The 26,173-nt window shown below is 51.9% G+C and overlaps 1 protein-coding gene across 7 annotated transcripts; it reads left to right on the top strand.

Annotated features, from left to right (window-relative positions):
- The first annotated feature begins 1,216 nt into the window (after positions 1-1,216).
- Positions 1,217-24,482, top strand: TEF (TEF transcription factor, PAR bZIP family member). Of its 7 annotated transcripts, none has more exons than XM_030320771.2 (5): positions 10,369-10,552; positions 11,499-11,646; positions 14,526-14,843; positions 19,359-19,579; positions 20,786-24,482. In XM_030320771.2, exons 2-5 carry the CDS (start codon positions 11,580-11,582, stop codon positions 20,999-21,001), a joined length of 822 nt encoding a protein of 273 aa, XP_030176631.1. In that variant the 5' UTR covers positions 10,369-10,552; positions 11,499-11,579; the 3' UTR covers positions 21,002-24,482. The 7 variants fall into 7 exon arrangements, with proteins under 7 accessions (XP_030176628.1, XP_030176631.1, XP_030176627.1 ...); XM_032594044.1 differs by lacking the exon at positions 10,369-10,552 and adding an exon at positions 10,985-11,059; XM_030320768.1 differs by lacking the exons at positions 10,369-10,552; positions 11,499-11,646 and adding an exon at positions 1,217-1,407.
- Positions 24,483-26,173: the final 1,691 nt, after the last annotated feature.

Genomic DNA, 26,173 nt, shown 5'->3' on the forward strand with positions numbered 1-26,173 from the left:
GTATTTTTGCTTCTGTACAAAATATTTTTGGAAAACAGTGAAGAACTGCATAGAAATCATCTATGCGCAGGGAACCAAATGCTTATTGCATCTACTTGGATCGTCAGAGACATAGAACCAGAGCTGAGAGGAACTTTAGAGGTCACAACACTGAGTAGTTTTGGAACCGAGACCCAGAAGGGCCATGCAACTTGTTCAAGATCCCATGTCCGTGTGCGGCCTGACACCATCCCCCCCACCCCCACCCCGCCGGCCGAGTTTGATGTCGGTCTTCAATGGAGGGAGACATACAAAATCTTGGCTTTGACCACACATTCAAGTGGCCTGGGGACCACAGAGGCCAATGTCCTGGTGAGAGGGCCAGAGAGCGGGGGCTACAACAAACAGCCAGTTGCCATGCAAGTCCCCAGGATGGGCTGGGCAGCAGGACGTCACCCGAGACCAGCCTCCACCAGGTTGGCAGAGCTTGCTCCCTTTCAATGGTGCCTGCTCTGCCTGGCCTCCCAGGGCTTGTCTGCTGGGCACCTGCCTCTTTCCCCTCCCCGGAAGACCAAAGGAATCCCAGGCTGCAGATATTCTCACTTCTTGTAGGAGCGCAGACTTCAGGCTCTGCAGATGGCAAAGCCGCAATTGCACACACCACATGCAAACCTGTGTGCCTTGCAGGACGCATGTGCGGAGCATACAGATACCTGCCTCAAAACATGCCAACAAACCCCTCTGGGCTCACGAGCTTGCAGGTGAACGTGTGATGCCCCTTCCCGTGCTAGTGTGTGCCAACACAGAGTATGTCCTCTGTCCTGAGCTGCCTGGGGTGCCAGGGTCTCAGGTTCCAGCCCAAACTGATCTCCATGGCCGGCCCTGCCCTCTGCTGCACTTGGCCACCGGGGCCCCTCGGCCGAGCGTGCCTGAGTGTGCAGGGCACACTTGCTGTGGGCGTGGAGCCATCTCCCTGTTCTCACCTGGCAGGCCCCGGTTATGGCTCCCAGCCTGGGGGAGAACTTCCCTTTGCAAAGTTAGATAACAGCCCGGGCTCTCTGTCAGAGGATTGGCGCGGCGGCTCCACGTGCTGCGGCTGGCGCAGAGCCAGGCCCGCCCTGCCAGGCAGCGGGAAGGGAAGGCCTGGCTGCAGCCGGAGCTGGCGGGTGGCCGAGCTGGGGGCGGACGGGTGGGCCGGGGCCCCTACTGCCCATTGGCTGCCTCAGGCTCCCGCCCCGCCCGCCTCCAGAGCCTGCGGCTCCCGGGCCAGCTCCTGTCTCTCTAGCTGCTTCTGAACTCCCGGAGCAAGCACCTCCTGCCGGGCCATGTCGAGCTGTGACCGGATTGGAGTGGCCCCTGCCATGGACATGCCTGAGGTCCTCAAGTCCCTGCTGGAGCACTCTCTGCCTTGGCCAGAGAAGAGGACAGGTAGGAACAGAGGTGGCCTGCGTTGGCTGGCTGCCCATGTGCCCGAGGGGTGGGGGCAGTCACAGGCACCAGTGGCAGGGCAGGCGTCTCCAGGCAAGGGAGGGTCCTCGGTAGGGGTCTGCCCTTGGCCCCTTCCCGGGCAGGCGGAGGGCTGGGTGCAGAGAGGGACACAGTGGCGGGGAGCGCCACTGCAACTCGGGGGCTGCCTCCGAGGCCTGCTAGCTTCGGGAAGCCACGGCCAGCGTGTGGCCGCTGACAGGTGCTGTGCTCACGTGGGACGAGGGCAGGACCGGAGCGCCCTGCCCAGAGAATGCACTGAATGCCGACTGCTTATCTGGTTCCTTCCCTCCGTACGTTGGGATGGCAGCGGGCTGGCAGAGACTGTAGATGTGGGCAGCCTCCTGTGTCTGGAGAAGAGGCTTTCCTCCTTTCGCCTGCTTCAGCTCCCGCTCGCTGGAGGGCTGAACCCCTGGATGGGATGGAAGCCGTTATGTAACAGGACCACAGGCTCGCAGCCCCGGTTCCTAGGATACACAGGCAAACACGGGGCCAGGGAGCCAGCAGAGAGGGCGTGGACCGAGGGGCAGCGCCAGCAGCCGGCGCCAGGTGTCTCCTGAGTTCTGCCTGAGACACCGAAGCCCACGGCTAGATTTGGGGGCCAGGGTGCTCGGAGTGCGCCCTCCTGATACATCTCTCTCCAAATCTCTTCTAAGGTGTCCGGGGCTCACACCCGGGTCCTCGGTGCTCAAAATCCACATGTGCCTTTAAAGGAGCCCAGCAGTCCTCTGCTGCCGGTGTCTGACTTAGGAGCCCCGGGTGTCCTAGGGACCTTTCTTAGGCTCTCCCTCATCCTGCTGTGCTGGCGCCAGATCTGTCTCACCACCCGAGCCCTGGTTGTCCCCACAGGACTTCCTTACAAAGGACTCTTAGCTATTCCCAAACTCTGGAGCCTGAGGACAGACACCACAGCCCCTGCCCTCTTTCTCACCCCACTGGGGAGTGAGGAGACACTGCCCAAGGCGGGGAAGGTGGCTCCCAGAGGTCAGGTCCCTGTGGGCTCTCTCACAGAGCTCTGGGCCCAGGCCCCTCAGACCACCCCCCGGTGGTTTTCAACGCTGAGGCAGTCGGGGCCACCCCCAGAGGTGGGTATCATTAGAAGGAGTTGGCTCAGGCCCCCAGCTGTTAACCAGGAGAAGCCCATCTTCCCTGGAAACCCTCAACTCAGCCTGGGCGATAAAGCTGCAGCTGACTTTTTCTTGACATCTCTGAAGGGCCGTGTGGGTGGATGAAGCTAGAAGTCCTTGCAAAAGCTAGATGTAGGTCCAGGCACCCAAGGAAGGTAGGGTGTCCCCGGATGGCCCAGTGCACGCACAGGGAGCACCTGGGCGACCAGCAGCCCTGCAGGGACAGCTGTCAGCTGGGCAGGGAAGGGTTCTCGGGGCAACTCAGGACCAGGATGACAAGGCTTTAGAAATATGACAGCAGCTGCTGGCCGCTGGCTTCCAGCTGGTCCCTAGAGCTAACGCTGGAAAGTCCCCATTGCTTTCTGTGGATGGGCAAAATCGGGGTCTGGCACTGAGGGGGCTTGCCCAAGTTCTCAGGCCGAGCTTTTCCAAGAACTGGAGATTTCTGGCTGAAAATCAGTTTGGCTGGTACAGCTGCGTTGGTCCAAGGGGTCATGGACCAGATTCTCATGCCACCTCCTATCCTGTCCCTCTCCTCATCTTTGATAAAAATGAATGTACCTACCTGAAAACCAATATTCCTTGGTGAAAAGAATACACATGCCACACAGAATGAGAATCTCCAGCAGTCATGCAGCGAGTACTTTATAAGTTTTCTTCCCCTGTGTCCCCTGACACTGGCATCTGCGCTCAGTGGGAGAACAAAAGGGTCGGCTAGTCGCCCCAGAGTGCGGCCGGTCCTCGGGATTGCTCACCCTTTGCTTTGGTGTGAAAGGGGTGGTTTCTCCGTGGGGGACGGCGGCCTGTTTACAAACCGCCCCCCCTTTCTCCAGCCCAGTGACTGCTTCGGCACACATTTAGGTCACATGCAGAGCACATCTTGGGTCCAGCGTGAGGGAATTTTAGAGGCAAGCCGTGCACGGTGTGAAAAAACCCAGGTGTGCTCTCATGAGACCTTGCTCTCCCTGCAGCCGTGTTCTAGTATAAAGATGCTCCCTAGCACCCAACCTCGGGGCCCCTCTCCCTCTTGCTGCCCTGGGCCTCCCACCCCAACCTGCGCCGACCTTCACCTCTTTCCTGTCCCTGGTCGAGCAGACTTTCTCCAGCACAGCTAACCAGGCTGGAGACTCCCATGGCTTCAGGTTGTAGTGGCCACCTGGTGGACCCTCACTCTGGCCGCCAGGGTGACTGACTTTCCTGAGGGCAGACAAATTCATATCCAGCCAAAGAGGGGGTCTGTACCCTAAGCCCTGACTCAGTTTCTTCTCTGTCTCTGGTCCCTGATCCCTAAGGATTATTCTTGTTTCCACTCCTGCTCTTTCTCCTGAGGATCCTCTTCCAAGAGGTAATTCTGTTCCCGCACAGTCTATCTCTCACTTTCTTCTTCAGCTTCTGGAAAGACTCCGGTTCCCTCAACCACACTTAGATCTTTACACCCTGTCCTTACCTCAATGCACGGGCCTCAGCTACGCTCAGAGGCCGGCCCCCCATATTTCTACCACCTTTGGTCCCTCGGGCCTCCTTTTCAGGGAGATAAGTAGCATGAAAACACACCCAAGGTTGAACAAGTCCCTCGCTTTGAGCTGGGCAGACAGGGTACCTGCCTCAGGGAGCTTTTGACTAGAATTGTTTTTTAATGTTTATTTATTTTTGAGAGAGAGAAAGAGAGAGCATGAGCAGGGGAGGGGCAGAAAGAGAGAGACGCAGAATCTGAAGCAGGTTCCAGGCTCTGAGTGGTCAGCACCGAGCCTGACTCAGGGCTTGAACTCATGAACTGTGAGATCATGACCTGAGGGGGAAGTCAGACGCTTAACTGAGAGCCACCCAGGCACCCCTTGACTAGAATTACTTGTGGGCCACCCAGCAGGGGAGCCTGGACATGCCCCCCCTCCCCCCCTCCCCCCCAGTCTGTAAAAGGGCAAAAAGAACACCTGCTTCCCAGGTATGTTGCCAGGATTAGAGGAACTGTCCTATGTGGAAGCCTTTGCAAACTGTGAAGTGCCACAGTTGTCTCTGCGAAAGACAAAGAGCAGCTGAGCCTGGTATTCTGCTCCTTCCACCAACATCACATTTGTAATCTGACCCTCATTCCCTTCTTTCCACCCTCCTTCCCATGGATATTCTCCTTGAAAGAACTGGATGTTGCAAGTTTGTGGGAGCACACACACAGGGCTGTCTCCTTGGAAACACGAGCTGAGGCTCCCAGGGCATGGTGCCATTGTCTGCACCTAACGGTGCCAGCTGTGCTGGCCAGAGAAAGGGCTGAACAATAGGCTGGATCCTAGGGGGACTTGCTAGGGCAAAGGCAGGGGTGCACAGGAAGGGCCTGGGCGTCCTCCCCTTGGAGGACTGAGTTAAGTGGCCCAAGAGGTAGGCTCAAGGCAGCCTGGGCTGTCCTGAGTTTGGCCTCAGTAAAAGTCCATGTGGTTGCCTCCACTCCCAGCCTGGTGGAACCAGAGAAAAACTGGGAAATCGGAAGTTTGCTTTCAGGGAAAAGGAGGGGAGCTGGCCTTCTCTGCACTGGGCTTGTTACCTCCTTTAATCTTCACTGCCACTTTTAAATGAGGAAGTGCACTCAGAGGGATCGGCTACCCTCCGGCCCGGTGTGTGGGCCAGCCTCTCTTCTTCCCTCCCACCACAGGGACCCAGAGCCTTCTTTTCTGTATGTTCCCCACCATCACCAGGCAGAGGAATGTGATAAACTCATTCTCATCCAGTTCCAGAAACTATCAGTTAGTGTCCAGGAGTGCCCCTTCCAGGTGGCTCTGCATCTTTATGAGCTTGGCCCAAGGCTAGGTTGCCAAGGGAATGAATCCTGATTTTAAAAGCGCTGTTTCCCGAGTGTGAGCTTTTACATCCCCATGCGTGAAGCGGCTTTGCAAGGGGGGTATGATTGTCCATTCCACAATGAGGAACGCTCAGGAAAGGGAAGGCCGCATGCTTGTCAGGAGTTCCAACCCAGCTCTGCCTGCTCCCAGGCTCCTCCCCTCCCACAGGATTCCCCAGGGTCTCTTCAATCATCCAATCAGATGTCCTGACTGCTTATTGAGCATTTGCTAGCTTGTGGCACAGGGGCGAATGAGGCAGACACTGCCCCCTCGCCTGCGTTTGCATTCCAGTGGGGAGAGGCAGACAATCAGCCAGGAGGAGGGTCGCGGCCAGCCTCCCCGAGGGAAGGGGGTGACACTGGAGCTGAGGCCTGGAGAGTGAGGAAGAGTGAGCAACCCCAAGAACTTTCAGGCTGAGAGAACAGCACCTGCAAAAGCCCTTTCCTAGGAGAGGAAAGACACGTGTCTGGGGAGTAAAAGGCCACCATGGTGGCCGAAGGTGAGCAAGGGGGAGAGAAGGAAGAGGTTAGGTTGGAGAGACCCGCAGGGGGCAGAGCCTGCAGGGCCCTGAAAATCATAAAGAAGAGTGAAGCTGTTACCGCCCTGCCTGAAGGTCGCCGCCCACCCCCACTTTTCTTGGGGAAGTGGCAAGTGGGGACGAATGAGGTATTCCCAGAACGACCCAAAATGTGATTATGCTGAGTTAACTTCAATGGAGCACTTGCTCTGTGCCAAGTGCTGTTCTCCGCAGCATGCCTGCATTGTCTCCTTTTGACATTCAGGCACAGAGAGGTTAAGTAATTTGCCTAAGGTCACACAAGAAGTGGTCAAAGTAGGAACCGGACCCAGATGGTCTGGTTCTAGAGCCCACACCCTACCACTGTGCCGTCAACACAGCTTTCACTGGAGACACCGTGGCTGTCAGGCGGTGGCTGTTGAGACGTGGCACAGGCTGGATGGAGGTGATGGCTTGTCTGGAAATGGCCCTCTCAGGGCAGCTCTCCATCTGTAATCTGAACCCTGGGAGTGGACAAGATTGCAAGCCAAACAGGAAACTCGCATTGAAGAGATGGGCAAGAGTTAGTGAAGAGCCTCCACCCACCACTTCTCCCCTAGAACACACTGAGACCAAGGTACACACCACAGCCCAGAACTATGCAGCCACAGGTATGTGGGTCGTTGGCCAGGCTTGCGCTGGGGGATTTGCCACAAGGATCGCTCCTGTTTGTTATTCCAGGTTCCGCTGTGAATCAACACGACGACTGTTCCTTAACGTTAATAACATTCCAAACGTATATGACTTGGCTCTGAAAGATTTTGTTAACCTTCCTACCAGCAGCACTGCCAACAAAGCCAGCCAACAGCTTTTTATCTACTACCTTGAATCAAGTTTTGTGCCCCCCTGCGTTGGGTGTTGGCAAAGCACACAGATAACCGGGCTTTGTTGGAGCTCTGGGGAAGCCTTCGCATTGTCCTGCTCGCACACGCACCACGCTCACGTCACATCTCAGTAGGCCAGAAGATGAGGTCTGTCCTACCAGATGCTGAGCATGTGGCCAAATAGATCATCGTGGGGTATCTGGCCAAAGGCTCCCTTGCTGGAGTTTTAGCTCCTCTGAACTTCAAGTTTAAATTAATAAACTCACAAGTCTACACGATGGCTTAATGAAGGTACTGTTCTGTATATGCTCGGTTAAGTTTTGAACTGGGGTGGTTAGCAGGTTCCGGAACATAGGGAGAATTTTCAAGCCAGCCTCGCTATGGAAAATGGTCATTTCACATCCGTGTCTCTGCTGTAGTTTGACCCTAGAACCCAGCCTCCCCAAAATAATTCTGCTCCCTGACCCAACAGCACCTGAATGAAGGGGAAGGGTGGAGGCCCCACCCACTCCATGCCATACACTGTTCAGGCGGGCACCTGAGAGCGCTTGTCACACATTATCCTCATAACCGCTCTGTGACGTAAGCAAACCCATCTGTTTCCAAGAGAAAAGTCACCGAGACTTAGGCAGGAGAAGCCACTTGCCCAAGGCCAGGTGGCTAGTCAGCGGGCTGAGGGGAGAACCCAACCAGGCCTGCCTTCAAGCTCACAAGTTCACTGCCGTCCCTGGACCACGTTCCCTCGAGACGTCACTGAATTCAACACCTGTCACTGAAGAACACTGAGGTACCGCTTCATACCTTTAGAGTCTTAGCCATTGTAATGAAATGTTCTTTTTATGGAGATTTTCTTCTTCGTAGGGCTCCCAGACACTGTGGAAATCAGCTAATTACTCCTCACAACACCGTCTTCCTCCTCTAGGAGAAGGGGTGAGGCCACGATGTTGTTCCACTTTACTGATAGGAGACGGGGGTAGACAGGGGGCTACCGGCCAGCTGGAGAAGGGAAGCCCAATGGAATGGCTCCCGCCCACCTCCAGGGAGGTGCTGTTGAAGCTGCAGGTCCACAATGTAGCTAACTCCTAGTTTACAAGCAAGCACGATGAGAGAACACGTTGTAGTGTTCCCACAGTGTTTGTGACACACCATTTAGCTGCGGTTATCCAGGAGGAAAAAAAAAAACCTTTCTAGGGAGTGCCAGGACACGAAAAGAGAATGGAATCAAAACTGAGTTGTAAAGCCCTAACCTGCTTGTCTCGCTCACCAGTGTCGTGGCCTGTTAGGTTGGTCGCTCCAGGCTGGGTGGTAAGTGGAGTTGGCATTATGCCCTCTGGATAACTGTTAGCTTACAAAGCTACCTAAATCTTTACTCCTTCTTACTACACCCCACCCTTGTTATAAGCAAATGTTAAAACTTTCCATGTTAAATGATCACAAATCCACAACATTTTTTTCCCTTCAGTGATGTCATATTAGCCATGAAATATACATTTAACTCTAAAGCAGCAAGTCTCTCATGGTCAATCTAGCCATTTTTTTTTTAAATGTTTATTTATTTTTTGAGAGAGAGAGAGGAGAGAGAGCGCACAAGCAGGGGAAAGGGCAGAGAGAGAGGGAGACAGAGGCTCCGAAGGGGTTCTGTGCTGACAGCAGAGAGCCCAATGGGGGGTTCAAACTCCCGAATCGTTAGATCCTGACCTGGGCCGAAGTCGGCCGCTTAACCGGACTGAGCCCACCCAGGCGCCCCAAAGTAGCCATTAAAAAAAAAAAAATCATGTCTATTTCCTTGGGCTACCCTTTGAAATGGTTTCTAAAAACCTCTAGGTCAGTTTCTCCTAAAGATATCCCTTATTTTTAAGGATTTTATTTGTAAGTAATCTATACACCCAACCTGGAGTTTACAATCCTGACATTTAAGAGTCCATGCTCCACCAACTGAGCCAGATGGTGCCCCCTAAAGATTCCTTTGCTCGGCCACACTCAGAAACTCTCACGAACAAGTCTGCAACACAACAGATTTTCTGTGCACAATTTTGGTATTCTACTAACAGAGAATCACATGGGCATACATCAAGCAGTTAGAGTTGTACCCAAGAGTTTTAGTAAATTACGAAAAATACTATTGTTGCAGGGTTACAGTTGTGCTAGTGCATTGGCTTACGGAAACCCCACACGTAGATCCTGTCTATCTCCATTGCTATATTAGGAAAGGAGGCCTGGCGAGGTGAAGCAGTTGGCTGGAGTTATGAGCCAGAACGTGACTGAAGTCTAATGAGCATGGCAGTCAGAACTTGAATTTGGAGTCAAATTCCATCACCCCCCCCTGTCCCAACCATCCCCCAGAGGCCCCTTCAAACCTCCTGCTTTCCAGGCCTGCTCAGGGGCCCAACTCTTTCCTCAACTCCCAGCAAAATTTGATTGCATCAGCTTGACAAGCTTTCAGCTAGCTGAGTGTTGCACTACACCTAGCCCCAAGGACTGCAAGCTGCCATTCCCCAGCCTGACTACTGGAAGGCCCAGGTCACTGGTGAGAACCGGGAATAAACGGGCCAAAGCACCCCCCCCCCACCCACTCCTCCCCGGCTCTGGGAGTTAGACAGGGAGAGTGTAGTACTGTTTGGGTGCAAGCAGAGCATCATTATGCTTTCATGAGATACAAAGTTCCTGGGCGCTGTATAGGAGCAGCTTCCTCTACCGTCTCCACACTTTGTGGACCCTCTCACATACTACATTTTTACCCGTGTTTCCGGAAGAAGTCCGGGGAAGTTTTTGTGTTTTAAGGGGGGAAAAAAAGGCGGTTCTCCCACAAAGCGTGTAATCGGTACCTGTGTAAAAGAATATTGTTTTGCTTCGCTTTTCCCCAGGAAAGGAAGGAAAGGTCCTGCAGAGGAACAGAATTTCAGAGCTGAATAGGATTTTACAGATTAGCCCAACCCTGAATTGTATGGATGAGGAAACAGGCTCTGAGTGAAGCCACGAGGACTTCCCAAGGTCATAAGCTAGTTAAGTGGAGGGCGGAAGCGTGTACCCAGGCCCCGGCTCGGGGCCGGCCCTTTCTCTCCACCCGCGGGCCTCAAGAATGCTCCCTCCACGCTAGTGTTTATCTGGCCGCCACACCCGCACCAGAAACCCGGATCAGCGGGGAACCTGACACCTCCCCCCCCCCAACCCCCCCCCCCCAGCAGCGGCCAAGCTAGCTCTGGCCAACCCGTACGGGCAGGGCAGGTCGCCGTCTGCGGCCCCTGCCCTCAGCCAACCTCTGGGTCGCGGGGGAGGAGGGGGTGCCACCGCGCTGGTTTTGCGTTCTTATCCCACGACCCTGGGCAGAGTCCCCGGAACAAAAAAGCCCGCCCCTCCCCTCCGGGCCGCAGCCCCGCACGTGCTGCGCCTCGTGCAACGCCCCGGACCCCGCCCCCGCCCTCCATTGGCTGCTCGGTGCCTTCCTCTTCTTTCCCCTCCCCCCCTAGACTAGGGCTGCGGCTCCACGTGACCCGCGGGGGGACGGCCGTGCGGCCCGAGCGGGCGATTTGATAGGCTCCCTCGGCCGGCCTGGCCACTCCCAGCCCAGCCTGTCTTCAGTGGCGCGTCGGGAAGGTGGCGAGATTGCGATGAGAGTGAAGGGGAAACGGTTACGGTGGTCTGGGAGGAGAGCGGGGGTTATGAAGAGGGAGGCGATGGTGAAACCACTGGTAGAGGGTAAGGGGCTGCGGCGGAAGAGGGCCCGTGACACCGACTCCGGCAGGCGCCAATCAGGTGACACGGGCGGACGGGGCGGGGCCTCCGGCGTTACTCCTCACCTGGCCCCACACGTGCCTCGCTTACCCCGGCGGCCGAACCAATCACGGCCCAGAAGGCTGCGCCTGCCCTCCTCACAGGGCGGGCCAATCCAAAGCTGCGATCCGGGGATGCTGGCCTGGCCTCATGAATAATTAATGTGCTAGAGCCAGTCTGCAGGCGGGGTAGGGATGGAGGGAGGTGGGGTGCCGCTGGGCGCCTGCGCAGTAGCTGCCCGTGTCGGCAGCTGCGGCGGGTCGCCACGGCTCCGGCCCGTCTCGGGGGGCGGGCGGGGGAGGCGAGGCGGCGCGAGCAGAGCGCGGGGCACGATGTCGGACGCGGGCGGTGGAAAGAAGCCGCCTGTGGAGCCGCAGGCGGGGCCGGGCCCGGGCCCGGGGCGCACCACTGGAGAAAGGGGCCTGCCGGGCTCCTTCCCACTGGTCCTGAAGAAGCTGATGGAGAACCCCCCGCGAGAGGCGCGCCTCGGTGAGGGGAGGGGGTCCGCGCGCGCCTGGGGGGCGGGGTTTCCGCAGGGCGGGGCCCTGTGAGGGCGGGACCGGGAGGTCGGAGGTCAGGTCCTAGCTGTCCTGCAGAGGGGCCTGGAGGGGCGAGGCAAGGGGGTTGGGAAGAGAAGGTCGGGGTGAGTCGAGAGAGGGCTAGGGCAGATGGGGGTTGGCGGGGAAAGGGGCAGGAGGAGAGGGTGGGGTGGGGGTCACGGTGAGGAGGTTCATTCGGGCAGCCTCACGGCGCGCGACGTGGAAGGGTTACTGAGAAGGCTGATGGGGGGTCGTAGCAGCCACTTAAAGGACGCTCCAGGGCGCCTTCCCTGAGGATGCCTGCACCAGAATCAGTTGGGATGCTAGTTTAAAATGCCTGGTTCTGGGGCCCCACCCATCGCCCACCCAATCTGTGGCTGTTGGGACAGGAATCTGCCATTTGAAGGAGCACCCCACCTCTGTGATTCCAAAGTCCACTAAAGTTTGAGAAGCGCCAATTGTCTTTGTGTATGGACTTCCCCGATCCTGGGAGCAGGACCTTACTTGTCCCTGCGTGTGCCTATCCCCGGCTACTAGGTACACACAGGAGCTTTTCTGCTGCTGAGGTGGGGGAGGGGGTTGTCAGGCCGAGGGGATGCGAGGCGCTCTCCCAGGGGGAGAATGGGGCCAGGCAGGAGGCAGGTAGAGGGACGAGGGTCAGAATGAGGCCACTGTGGCCCTCACCTGGTTGTTTGGGGCTGAGTCTAGACTTCGGGGCCACTATAGCAGGGCTGGGCTTCTGGTTTCCTAGGCCACAAAGGTCCCTGGGGCCTGTGTGGGAAAGCAGGTTGGCCCTGTTTTTTGGCCTGAGAACAGGAGGTTCAGGGCACAGAAGGAGTGCCACCTATTGTGAGGTTTTAGGGGCACTGAGGTCTGCTTTCTATCGGAGATCTTTGCATTTCTAAGAACCATCAGTGTAGTTCAAGGATTGGGAAGAAAATAAGCCCTCTGTGAATGACCTGTCTTGAGTTTATTTTCTTCTTAAAAATGCCATTTCTCTTGTTTTTCTGGGTGTGTTCTGAGGCTCCCATCTCTATGGCTGTCATTGTTGGGTTATAAATAGATTCAGCAAATCAGGTAAGGCCAGGCTCCCCCCTCCTGCTTTGGAACCTCATATGCACAGACCCTTTTCTTTGTTTTGAAGGCACTGCATTATCCGGATGTGAGGATGAGACAGGCTGCTGGAACAGGTGTACACATCTCTCAGGTTCTTATTCAAGATTACCAAGTAACAATCATCCATAACAATAATTCTGCCTACATTTGTATAGTGCTTACAAGCGCTTTGACATAATCTTACTTAGTCTTCCATACTAGTTCTATAAGGTATTATCCCCACTTCCCAGATGAGGAAAGCTGAGGCTCAGAAGTGAGGATGCTTCCTCAAGGTCACCTAGCTAGGCCTTACAACTCGCAGTCTGGCCTGGTGCTTTTTACTGTATCACTGGCAATCAGTGATGTCAGTCCCTGTGACCTGAGTGATTGGGCCTAGTTCTTTATCATCTCTTATAATTAAAAGTCCATCTTATAAAAACACTGATTAAAAGTATTCTTGGGGCTCCTGGCTGGCTCAGTCAGTGGAGCATGCAACTCTTGATAGTGGGTCCTGAGTTCAAGCCTCACGTTGGGCACAGAGCTTACTTAACAATAAATTTAAAAATAATAAACTTAAAAGTAAAAACTGAAAAAGGTATCTATTCTTAATTGCTTAGGCCAGGTAAAACCTCGAATTTCTTGTTACTTGTCCTTCAGTATAGCTGTTTTCTACCTCTTTCCTTTTCCTACCTCCTTTGATCCCCATGATCCCACCCAGCACTGGTCACAGTTATTTCTGAACAGAATGTAGAGTCAGGATTTCAGAGGAGGAGAACAGGGAGGCCATCTGGCCCACCCAGCCCACCAAAGCTTGGCTTTCTTACTTCCCATTTGGTTTTAAACCAAAGCTTGGTACAGAAGGCAGTTGCAACAATTCAAGTTAGAAGCCATGACCAAATTCTGTTTTGTTAAAACCTCCACCTTTTTAACACACTGGGTGTGTCCATTTTTATTGGACCAACAGGCTGCTTTTTGACTGACTGGGCCTAGGAGTCCATGCATGACTGCTTTAGTTCCAACATAATCATATTTGATTCTCTTTTTCACTTCAGAATCCAGAGTTCAAAGTTGTCTTCCCTCAATTTGAAAGCCCATTATGAACTTGTCATGATTTTATCTCCTACTTCCCTGATTAGCCTCCCTGTCACTTTGATTTCCTCTAACCTTGTCCATTTCTTTCATCTTTTTTTCTTAATTTGCCCTTTCTTGGATATCTGCGTGCATAACTTTTGGGCTGAGACAATTAGGTGGGATCCCATCTCCACTAATTGATTAGCTTTGTTTTGAATGGAAACAAGCTTTTCTTCTTCAGCTCCAGCCTCTCCTTCTTCCCAGAAAACCTGCCTTCAGTCTTCTCTGCTTATTCAGGGATAGAGGTCTCTTGAAACGCTTGCTCTGAAAAAGGTCCTGAAAAGACAGCTCCAGGCTCTCTCTATCCAATAAACCTAAAGGGAGGCAGGCAGTTCGCAAACCCAGCATTTTTCATTCAGTATGCTCATTTTCCCTCCGCTTGCTCCTGTAGTGGCCCTTGAGATCTAGAAACGAGTCAGACATAGTTCCTGCCCTCAATGAGCTCACAGTAATAGCAGATGCCTGCTGTGTGCCGGGAGCCCTACAGGACACATATCTCTAGGGGCACCTGGCTGTCTCAGTCGATGGAGCATGCAAACTCTTGGTCTTGGGGTTGTAAGTTCAAGCCCTACATTGGGTGGAGAGACTACTTAAAACCAAAACCTTAAAAAAAAAAGTTACCTCTAGTCTTCACCAAAGAGTCTGCTTTATCCTTACAGTGGAGTCCACTGAGGCAGGAGAGGTTCAGTAACATGGCAAAATCACACATCATAGCAAGTGGGTGGCAGAGCTGGGGATTCAAGCCCTATTCTGGGTTGCTGTGGAGAAGAATAGCTGGAGGGGACAGGACAGGAGAACACAAAAGTTCTTGGCCTGAAGAATCCTAAAATATCCTTTCCTAAAATATCACTAAGATACCAGAAACTCCATTTTTTTCCCTGAAACCTGTCCCCTGCAGATGCCAGTCCCACAGCCTATTCTGAATTAAACCTGGGACCACATCAGGCCCTGGAACTTGTGAACATTCTGCAAGCCCAAGCATGGATGAGGTCATGCAGCCATCTCTAAAGGAGGCCAGTGGGTCTGGGTCAAACAACAGGTTATAAACTAGAAGGCAGAGGGGGCTCTTGAAATTGATGGGATGATCAGGGCTCTGAGAGAGATGAGTCAGCCCAGGGAGGCCCACTGCTTGCCTCCTGGGATTGAGTTACCCTCTTGTGTGGGTCTCATCACAGATTCTGTGTCTGCAGATAAAGAAAAAGGGAAGGAAAAGCTGGAGGAAGATGAGGCTGCAGCAGCCAGCACCATGGCCGTCTCAGCCTCCCTCATGCCGCCCATCTGGGACAAGACCATTCGTACGATGGCGAGTCCTTTCCACCTGGAGTACATGGACCTGGATGAGTTCCTGCTGGAGAACGGCATCCCCGCCAGCCCCACCCACCTGGCCCAGAACCTGCTGCTGCCCGTGGCCGAGCTAGAAGGGAAGGAGTCAGCCAGCTCTTCCACAGCATCCCCACCATCCTCCTCCACTGCTGTCTTTCAGCCTTCTGAAACCGCGTCCAGCACAGGTTAGTGCCTGGCCACCTGTGCCAGCCCAAGGAAGCTCAGTTCCCACTGAGGGCTGCTCAAGTCCCCACACCAGGGAGGCCTTTCTGTCAGAGCAGGTTCCTAGGGGGCTGCCGTGTGGAGAAATCCTCTGCTCCCCACCCTTCAGCGCAAGTCCGCTAAGGCTGGGGATAAAAATAGAAGTTCCTCAGCGCAGTTGCTGCCTTTCTGTTGGTTGTGTGTGCTGCAGATGGTTAGGACAGTGGAGTGAGCCCTTCCAGTCTGAGCCTTACAAGACAGAGACCCCATCCTGCATCTCCTCAGCACTGCTCTTTACCTCTGCGTGCACTGGCCACAGCTTATTGGGAGCTCAGGCAGGAGTAATAATAGTAGTAGTTGTAACACTGGTAATAACAACAACAAGATCAACAACAACAACAACATCAACTAACATTTATTTACCACTTACTCTGTACCAGGCATTAACACCATAATCCTCACAAGAACCTTAAGAGATTGATACTCTACAACCTGTGTTTTTAGGTGAGGAAACCAAGAAGTTAACTAACTTGCCCAAGGTCACACAGTTGGTAGGCAGTGGAGGCAAACTACTTAAAGCCAGGATGCCTGACTCCATAGCCACGTACTGCTTAGGCACTGGCACAAGGAAGGCATTCTGCTGCCAGGACAGACATCACCTTCAGGACTCCTCCTTATCCTCTTGTCCTTTTTCTGTTTTTACCTCTGGGATGGGTGGGTTGGTGGTTGCTTGGTGGTTTGTTTTCATGATGCTTGGACATGAACCCTTCACAAGAGACATGTCCCTGCCCCAGGGAAGCCCTACAAAGGCATACAGACCAGTGGATCCCGGGAGGATCCCAGGAGCCAGTATGGAACCCAGGGGACCCACACCCAAGGAAGTCTCATGCTCTATATTAATTTACTTTATTTTTTTACTTTTTATTACGGAAAATTTTCAATACAAAAGAGACTACTACTAATGAACCGTCATGTAACCATCATTTGGCTTTCATAATTCTTAACTCATAATCAGTCTTTGTTTTCTATAGCTTCTTCCATTCTGTCACCTGATGATTTAAGTCGATCCTAGATACTATATCATTTCACCTGTAAATATTTCAATATGTATGCAAAATGTAAGGGTTCTTTCAAAAAACATAACAAAAAATACCCGTTTTTCCATATAAAATTGACCATCCATCAGCATTCAAATTTCCAAAAAGTTGTCTCATAAATGTTACTGTTTTGCAGTTTGTCTGAATCAGGATCCAACGAGACCCACACGTTTCATTTAGTTATGCCTCTAATCTTCTGTAATCTACGGGTCCCCTCTCCTTTTTTTCTTTGCAATTTATTGTTGAAGAAACTCAATCATTGGTCCTGTAGAGTTTTACACATGCTAGATTCTCTGACTGTATCCCCGTAGTGCCATTTAACATGTTCCTCTGCCCTTGTTTTTCTCCTGTAAAATAGATCTAGAGGCTTCAGCTGATTGCAGCTGAATTCTTGCTTGAAGGCAGCTCATTTTGTGCTCCTCAGGTTATCCTGGAAGGCTGGGTCCGTGGGTGGGGAGGGGGCAGATCTGTAAATGAGCCCACATTTTATACCGTAGGCAATCTATGGTAGCGAAGCATTTGCCTTTGTTTTGTTTTAAGTTATCCTTCTTAACGAAATACGACATACAGAAATGCCCATATCGCAGCTCAGTGCATCTTCACAAAGTCAACCCCACCCACGTAATTACCACACAGATCAGGTTATAGAGCACTGTTGGTATCCAGGAATGTCCTTGTGGCCCCATTCAGTCATTACTACCCAGAGTAATCACTGTCCTTATTTCCATCACCAAAGATGCGTGGAATTGTGTATATCATACATGGAATTCTACATTAATTGAATATATGTGTATATTATATGTTATGTTTGTTTTTACCTATTATAAGTTAATTATGTTTATATTCTGGCATTTATAGGTGCTTATAGCTAGCTTGATAATACACATACAAATTATGTGGGCATCAAAATCTTTTTTTTTTTTTTTTAAGTTTTATTTATTTTGAGAGAGAGAGAGCATGAGCAGGGGAGGGGAAGAGAGAGGGAGAAAGAGAATCCCAAGTAGGGCTCCGCGCTGTCAGCACATAGCCCAAGGCAGGGCTCAAACTCACCAACCGTGAGATCGTGACCTGATTCGAATCAGGAGTCGGATGCTTTACCGACTGAGCCACCTAGACACCTCAGAGGTTTTTTTTTTTTAATTTTATCTATTATTTTTTGAGAGAGAGGATCCCAAATAGGCTCCATGCTGTCAGCATGGCATCCAGCATGGGAATCAAACTCACAAACCATGAGATCATGACCTGAGCCAAAATCAAGAGTCTGACACTTGACCAACTAAGTCACCCAGGTGCCCCCAGAATCTCTTTACACTAACAAAATATATTTACAAAACATGCTTATGGAATAGCTCTGTGGCAGAAGAAAACCACAATACAGGTAAAGTAAGATTGATATTGAAGAATTGTACACGTGGTAGAAATGAAAGTAGCATTTCCTCTTCTAATTTTTCAGTTCCTTCTGTAAAAGACATCAGTGTATGTGTGCTCTGTCTCGCTTCTTTTCTCAGATTTGGTGAGAATCGTGCCTATGGCAGTTTTGTTCATTTTCATTGCTTGGATGATATTCCATTGTATGATCACACCACAGCTTATCCATTTTGAGGCTGATGGACATTGGAGGTGTTCCTAGTTTTAGGTTATGCGTGGCACTGCCGTGAACATTTACGTGTGTGTCTTTTGGTAAATACATCTGTGCATCTCTGTGGGGCATTTACCTAGGAGTGGTATGGCTGGGTCATCTGACATGTATACTTTCAGCTTTTGTAGATCCCTCCAAATAGTGTACAAAGTGGTTGTAGCCATGTCTGCTCCTCCCAGCAGGGAGTGGGAGTTCTAGTTGTTAGTCTTTGGCACCTTGGCTCTTTGTTTTACAGGTGTAGAATTTGAGGGCTGCACTATTCCCATAGTTACCACATTGGTCCCTGGTCATTTCACTCTCCTGATTACAATTCTTTGTAATTAACTTCCTCTAATAGGATCCAGTGAGTTTACGTACATGATCTGGTGAAAACCTATCATGTCACACCTCCGCTCAGAACCCTCCAGTGGCTTCTCCCATCTCAGGACAAAAGTCAGAATTGGCACTGGCACTATTGACATTTGGACCAGATAATTTTTTGTTGTTGTGGGGGGGGGGGGAGGGGGAGGGACTGTCCTGTGCATTATAGATGTTTAGCAGCATCCTTGGCTTCTACCCACTGGATGCCAGTAGAACACCCCCCCCCTTCTTTTATGTGGACAGAATCGTCCCTGTTGAAAACCACTGCTTTATTGGGATTAAAAGCCCTATATTTATGTTTTGGACCAGTCGTGTCAGTCTGTCCTCTCACCCTTTCACTTCAGCCACATTGGCTTCCCTTCTGTTTCTTGAACATACCAGGCTTGCCTGCGCACATACCTGGTACACTTGATGTTCATTTCTTTCTGAAATGTTCTCCTCCTAAATAGCCACATGGCATCCAACACTTTATAGATATTTTTAATTTATCTTGTGTAATGTCAGCCTTCCCCCGCTAGAATAACATTCCACGAAGGCAAGGATTTTTACTTGTTTTGTTCACTGGTTTGTCTTTGCAAGGACGGTACCTGGCATATGGTAGATATTTAACAAATATCTACTGACTGAATATTTTGTGTATTCCTATCAGTAGCATTGAATGAGCAAGCCAAAGATACAGTTTTTTTTGTATATAACTTATTTCTAATAATACACAACTTCTGAATTCTGAAAGTGCCTTTAATCCAGTGTCCACTCTAAAATGGTAGCCAGAAAGGGCAGAGAACAGGATTCAGAGTCAGCTAGACCCGGACCCAAATTGCAGTTGGGTCACCTACCCTCTGTGTGACCCTGGGAAAACCAGGTTGTTTCTCTGAACCTCAGTTTCTTCATCTGTAAGATAAGGTTAACACCTGTCTGTCTTTCAGAGTTGTCCAAAGACTAAATGAGCACAGTGACTGATATGTCTCAAGGGACTCAAAAATGGAAGCCATTTTATTGTTCAGTCTGTGTCCTTAGCTCATAGTAGTTCACAGAGAAATTCAGCTGTTTCTCATTATTTGAGAACTTGAAACCACAGGAAGTAAGGGGGTATAATGATTTAATGTTTTGCTTAACATTTCTGGGGGGAAAACACAATCGGAAAATCCTGTCTTTTTTGAGAACCTCTGTTTCCTTTGAGCATTTTGTTCCTAAAGGAAAGAATTCTTTCCATATTTGTGTTGTTGAATTGAATCACTTATGCCAGTCTGGCTTGGGAGTTGATGCTGCTGTGGTTTTTCTTCACTCCAAGTGGCAGTGGCTGGTGCAACCTTGAGATTCAAGCAGGTGTCTGGGTGTGTGACATGAGTGAGTCTTTCTGTCCAGCGGGCTGCTTTGGGAACCCCTGCCTCTGTGTCTTTCAGAATCCTCCCTGGAAAAGGAGAGGGAGACACCCAGTCCCATTGACCCCAACTGTGTGGAGGTGGATGTGAACTTCAATCCTGACCCAGCTGACCTGGTCCTCTCCAGTGTCCCCGGTGGGGAGCTCTTCAACCCTCGGAAGCACAAGTTTGCAGAGGAGGACCTGAAGCCCCAGCCCATGATCAAAAAGGCCAAGAAGGTCTTTGTCCCCGATGAGCAGAAGGTAACCTGATATCTGTTATAAATGAAGGTACAGTGTTGGTTCAGGAGCCCAGGGGCTGTGTTTCTTCCCATTTGATTTTATGTGGAGGACCCTCTCTCCTCGCAGATACTATTTAGAAAGGCATGAGTTCAGAGTCATATCCTGCAGCAGTTGGTAGAAAGAAAGGGAGTCAGGTAGCATTTGGCCCAGTGCGACTCCCTGTCCCTTCTGTCTCTTCTTACCGGCCACCACTGTGTTGATGTTCCCACTTCCCTGGCCTTAGCCCAGCCTTCGGGCAAGAGCTCACCAGGCCACAGGAACTGGGGTTGAACGAGCCCTTGCTTTGAAGGACAAAAGATAGTTGTATGTTGCCATCCCCAGGGAGGAGCAAGCAGCTTTCAAGCTGATGCTTTTGTAGGAACTCAGAGAGGGGGAGAGAGAGGAGGATTTTATAGTCTTTCCATCCTTTTTTATGAAAAACTCAAAGGAACGTATTTCATCCAAGGTTTGGAATCAGGCAGACCTAGGTTCAAACTCTACTTTGCCACCTAAGCCTAACTGAGTCTCAGAGTTCCATCTGTAAAATGGGAATAACCATACCTGCCTCTCAGGTTTCTGAGGCTTTAATAATAATGACAATGAAAATGGTAAACATTTGTATATATTTACCTTCTATGTTATGTAAACCTTACTATAAGCCAGGGACTGTTGTAAGCACCTTGTACATATTAACTCATTTAATCCTCAAACAACTCAGTGAGGTAGTTACTGTTCTTATCCCCCATTGTAAAGATGAAGGACAGGAGACATTGAGAGGTTAAGGAACTCAAACAGTTCCACCACTGATAAGAGGCAGAGCCAAGATTTAAATTCAGGGGACCAGATGCAGGGATGCAGGCCCTTAGCCATAACCAAAATGCAAGGCAAGTGCGCATACAGCCAGTGCCTTACGTTGAAGTAGCACAGAGCAGGCTACCAGTGAACCCTCTTCCCTCCACCACATATCCTACCCAAGGACTTCTGTTTGTTATTCCACCTTCCTGGGGAAAGGTTAGGGCCCCTCCATGTCCTTGACACGTGCAACTCCTTCCCTGGGGTCCCAGCTTTCGTCTGGCCGCACCAGATGTGTTTTATGAGGAGCATGGAGCGTGGGGTGCGGCAGGAGGGGAAAGGTTGGGTTCCCTCCTGGGGAAAGAGGAGAGACCCACAGAGAACACTTTCCCACAGGATGAAAAGTACTGGACGAGACGCAAGAAGAACAATGTAGCAGCCAAACGGTCCCGGGATGCCCGGCGCCTGAAGGAGAACCAGATCACCATCCGGGCAGCCTTCCTGGAGAAGGAGAACACAGCGCTGCGGACGGAGGTGGCTGAGCTGCGCAAGGAAGTGGGCAAGTGCAAGACCATCGTGTCCAAGTATGAGACCAAGTACGGGCCCTTGTAACCCGTGCCCCTGCTTGGGCAGCACTGCCTGCACCTCAGACCTCTGCCTGGGGGCTCCCTGAAACCCCACACACGCGTGGAGACTTATGACTCGTCACGGTCGAATGGTGGCACACCTGCTCCAGGAGCGTTCACGTTCAAGCTTCATTATCACACGGCCAGCGCACGTGGCGACTTCTCTGGGGGGCCAGCCTCCTCACCAGTGGGGATGCGAGAGAATCTACGTAGACGGGTGAATCAGCCTTAGTTTCTATTCTTGGATGTCCCAGTTGAATCGGAAGGGGACCTCTGGGGTACAGATCTCCTTTCACAGGGCGCTCAGGCTTCCCTGACTCTCCCTCGGTCTCCGGCCTAGGCCATCGAGCCTTTCTCCACAGAATGAGTCGTGACCCTTGTCGCCCGATGTCTTCTCAGGTAGCGGGGCGCATTTCCAGGTGGGGTGTGTCTGTCATCCACCTCACCCTCCCCAGAAAGTCATTGAGAGAAGCATCCGTTCCCATCCCCCTCAGAGGTAGAAAGACACAGCAGCTCCTCCATAGTGTCCACATGGGTGCCAGGCCACAGGAGCAGGGTCTCTGCACAACCTGGGATGGGGTGTGGGTCTGGGGCCTGCAGCACAAGTGCACCCAGCTATTCTTAGCTCCCACACCCCTTTTCTCCTGTGGCTCTGAGGCCTGGAAGCCAGGGAGGAGGCCCTGGTGATGGTCTCTCTCCACTTTCCATTTGCTTTGGAGGAGGGACTCCCTGGGCGGCTGGTCTTCGAGTCTTGACCACAGTGCAGAGGGAGGCCTTCTCATTGCCTCTTCTCCAGGTCGGTCACTCATGGAGGCCACCTGAAACTTCTTTGTCCCACTACACTGGGCCTCTGGGCCTGCTGTTTCTTTTCACCCAGTGACCACGCTCAGATCTTGGATTTAAAAGGAAAACCCCCCTCGCCTAGGAAGCTTAACTTCCTGGAGCCAGGATGCACCTTCCGCATGGTGTTTAGAAAACCGGCCTCCATAGCCCCTTACACTGTGGGCGGAGAGCTGGGGCATGTTTCTCAAGAAGTTCCTGTTTTTTCTTGCTCTGCTCTCCAGTATGGGCCAGGCCAGAGTCCATTTTCCCTAAAAACAGAAGAGGGCTTCCCAGTTCTTGCTTCAGGACCCCTCCCCCGTGCTAGCTGCCCGGAGTGTCAGCCGGCAGGACCTGGTGAGGGATCACCAGGAGCACAGCTCAGCTCTTGCACGGAATAGCAGCCTCTTGGGCCGTGCAGTTGGGCTAGGGTCCCTTCTGTCTGCATCCCAGGAGACACGGGCCACCCACACAGGCCTGGCTGTGGTGTGGAGGGGAGGGGTCTTCGCAGCTGTGGCTCTGCTACCTCACAGCTGCTCCTTTCTCTTGTGTCGGCGGACTCAAGTCGTCCTTTTTCTGTACCTGGAAGATTGAGGAAAGCCGTGGAACCCTCTGCTCACTGTGGTCAGCAGGGGTACCTGGAGATGGGTGTATTTATTTGCTCAGGGCAGGCAGCCTGTGGTAAAGAGGGGTCAGAGGTGAGAGGCGCACTTTGTCGTGCTTAACCACTGGCTTTATTTAAAGTGGTGGCTCCGAGTCCAGGCCCTGACCCTAAAAGACTTTTCATAACAGATGTTAAGACCGGGGAAAACCATGCACTGGCCATGGGCCACACCCCAGGAGAATGCCACGGCCCTCTGGGGACCTGCACACCTGCCCTTCCAGGGTACTTGACAAGGGTCCCCGAGGCCAAGGGAGGCCGCCCCCCTCCCTCTTGATTTTTACTTTGTGGTTCTATAAAAACCGTGTTCACTTTCACTGTATTGTAACCACAACAGGGCCGTTGCATCCGGCATGTCTGTGTCCTGCCCCGGGCAGCTCGCCCGCCCGGGCACTCTCTCTCTGGTCTGGCTACCCACCAAGAGGGCAGTTCTCACTTTGTAATTGGTAGAAGAGCCTCCAGCTTAAAAGCTCTTCATTTTCTTTGGCCAGAAAGTATATGGCTCGTGTTTGTTTTGTTTTGTTTTGTATTTTTAAGGATGGACATTCAATCTCCGGATGGTGTCCATGTTCCGACCCCAGCGGGTGGAATGATGGCCTGGTGTCTCTCCTCTTTGTCTCACCTTCTGCCTGTTCATTGCCCTCCCTTTCTTCCCCGCCAGGCAGTGGGTGTCTGGTTCCTTCCCAAAGTGCTTACTTGGAAAGAGTGTGGCTGCTGACCTCTTTTAGAAGAGCTCCTTTGAATTGGGAGCCTGGCAGGGACAAGAAGGAGGGGTCCACAGAGGTTGACATTTTGAGGAAGAGGAGTGCTCAGGTAAAGCATGTATCCTTCCCAGGCCTAAAAATCGGGTGCTTGGAGCAGGAGAGGCCTGCTGCCTGCTCAGTATCCCGTCAGGAATTGAGAGTCTCCTTGACTCTCTCCTGGACCCTTTCCGTCTTGGGGCTGACAGCCAAAGAGTGAGGCTCCTGTGCTCAGACCTTTGACGTCTTTTAAGAAGCACTGGAGGCTAGGGAAGCCAGCTAAACGGCTTTCCTTGGGTTTATGATAGCTTGGGGAGTGCATGCCTTCCTAAGCTCCCTGTCTTCAGCTTCATGGCAGCCTCATTGCAACCTCAGAACAGACAAACCAAGAATGAGCTAGAATGTTGAAAGAATATACATATAATAAATGTATATCTAGATATATATATATATATATATATATATATATATATATATATATATATATATATATATATATATATAGAGAGAGAGCTTTCATGATGGCTAGCACCTTGTGGAGGACCTGGGTAACTCGTACCCTTGGCCAAAGGAAGAGGTTTGCCTGTCCGGGTCCTGAGGTTGGGGAGGACACTTGGCAGTGACCCTGGACTCTGGGTAAGCATTGCCCTGTGAAGGGGGCTGCTGTGGCCCCAGGCAGGCAGCTCATACAGTCCTCTAGCCTGAGGCGGGGTAGCAGGCCTGGGAACCAGCAGGGGAGAGCCCCTTCGTGCTGGGCAGCTCTCCATCCAGGCCCCTGGGGGCTCTGCTCCAGGTGACACAAAGGGCCAAGAACCCCTGGTTTTCGTGGCAGAGCCCCACCCCAGAGCTCCTTTGACATCTGTTAATTAAGTGCAATAAATTTTTCTAGAAAATGGCAAAGATGACTTCCAGGTGGATATTGCTATCATATGGTGTTGGGGATGCCAGAACACCACTTGGTTTTATTTTTCTAAGTGCATGTGACAGAGTGTGTGGGGCTCTGCACCCTCCCCTGGGAGCTGGCATTCCAGCGGGCCCCTCGCCCCTTTACCTTTGGTGGGGGAAGGAGGCAAGGAGAAAACCCCTTCTTCCCAGTTGGAGAGGGCAGAAGCAGACTGTAGCCCATTGGCCTTATGTGCGTGTGTGCGTGCGAATGTGTCAGTGCTGGTGGGCCGGAGTGATGTGGCAGGGAGGGAAGCCGGGAATGTATCCTTTTCCAAACAAAATTAAATATTTTGAGATGAGAATTGTGGGGCTGTCTCTTCTGTCCTCCTCCCTTCCCATGTTTCCTCTGGGTGCCTAGGAACCTGAGGGACGTCCAGACACCCATGTGTCACCAGCTGGGTACTCTCGGCCAGGTCACCCAACCACGCTGTGCCTCAGTTTCCTCATCTGTCAGATGGGAGTAATTCTGCCTGCTTACCTCACAGTTCATTGAGGAACAACAAATACCAGATAAGAAGCAGTTTGAACAAGTAAAAGTGCCGTACACATACTAGAAAGACAGGGAACTGCTCAGGAAGACTGCTCAGGGAGCAGTGGGCAGCAGCTCGGTAAAAAGGAAAAAAGCATAAAGACTGAGAGTTGGGTCCTGATGGTGGGATTCTGGGGGGTTTCCTTTTCTCCTCTTGCTGAATATTCTGTCTGTGGCCATCAGACCATCACAATTAAAAGGTAAGTTTATAGGGGCATCTGGGTGGCTCAGTTGGTTAAGCGTCCAACTTGTGATCTCAACTCAGGTCATGATCTTAGGGTCAGGGTCACTGAGCACTGTGCTCCGTGCTGGGTGTGAAGTATACTTAGAAAAGAAAGGAAAAGTAAACACAAGGGTGCAGCCACTTGGGACCCTTGTTGTCACTACTGATTTGCTCAGCATTGGTGTCCCCAGGTCCACATCCCCTGCTCAGGGCTGGCCTGGGGTCCCTGGGGGCCTTCATCGGGGGCGGGGGCAGAATAGGGTGCACCATCCGACTCAGAGCCTGCTGCAACTTCCCATCCTCCTCCTGCATCTCCGCCCTGTCCTCGCCCTTCTCCCTCGGCCCCCTCTATGCGCAGAGCTCGTGGCGCCTGCTTCCCCCAGGAGGCCTGCAGCTGCCTGTTTAAAACCAAGACTGTTCTGCCCTCTGCCTCCCCGTGCTGCATGGTAGAAGTGCTGAGGGTCGCTGTGTCTTGAGGGACCAGGAACCAGCCCTAATTTTGTTTCTGAGGGGGAAAAGTTTGCATTTAGAGTTTGGAGACGGCAAGGTGGACTTTTAAAAATGGCCATTTTACAAATAGAAAAGCAAAGTGATATGCCCCAAATAATAGCAGTGGAGCTGAAATTCAAACCCAGAGTGGGTTTCAAATTTTCAAGTTCAAATTCCCTGAACAGTAAAGGGAGGCAGACTGTTGTTGGCCTTGGGGTCAGGGCAGTACCATATATCCTGTCTTTTAACCAACTGCACCCGTGGGTCTTCCTGCCTCCGCACAGCTTACAAAGGCCTTACAGCCCAGCCTCCTGCTCATGCCAGCTCCCAATATCTTGAGTATCTTCTAGTATCTTCTTTTAAACATGTTTTTAAATGTTTATCTTTGAGAGAGACCGAGTGTGAGCCAGGGGAAGGGCAGAGAGAGAGGGAGACACAGAATCCAAAGCAGGCTCCAGGCTCTGAGCTATCAGCACAGAGCTCAACGTGGGGCTCGAACTCATGAACTGTGAGATCATGACCTGAGCTGAAGTTGGACACTCAACCAACTGAGCCACCCAGGTGCCCCACTTCTATAGCCTCAGCCAGGGCTTGGTGTTTTGAGATACTATCTTGTCTGAACTTCACTGGGGGTGGGAGGAATGTTCACCCCATTGTACAGAAGGGGAAACCAAAATTTAGAGAAACTTCATCCAACAAATATCTATTAAGTGTCTATTCTGTGTCAGCTCCGCCTCCTGCCCTCACAGTCT

The sequence above is a fragment of the Lynx canadensis genome, chromosome B4 (genome assembly GCF_007474595.2).
Source record: "Lynx canadensis isolate LIC74 chromosome B4, mLynCan4.pri.v2, whole genome shotgun sequence".
Classification (NCBI taxonomy): Eukaryota; Metazoa; Chordata; class Mammalia; order Carnivora; family Felidae; genus Lynx; species Lynx canadensis.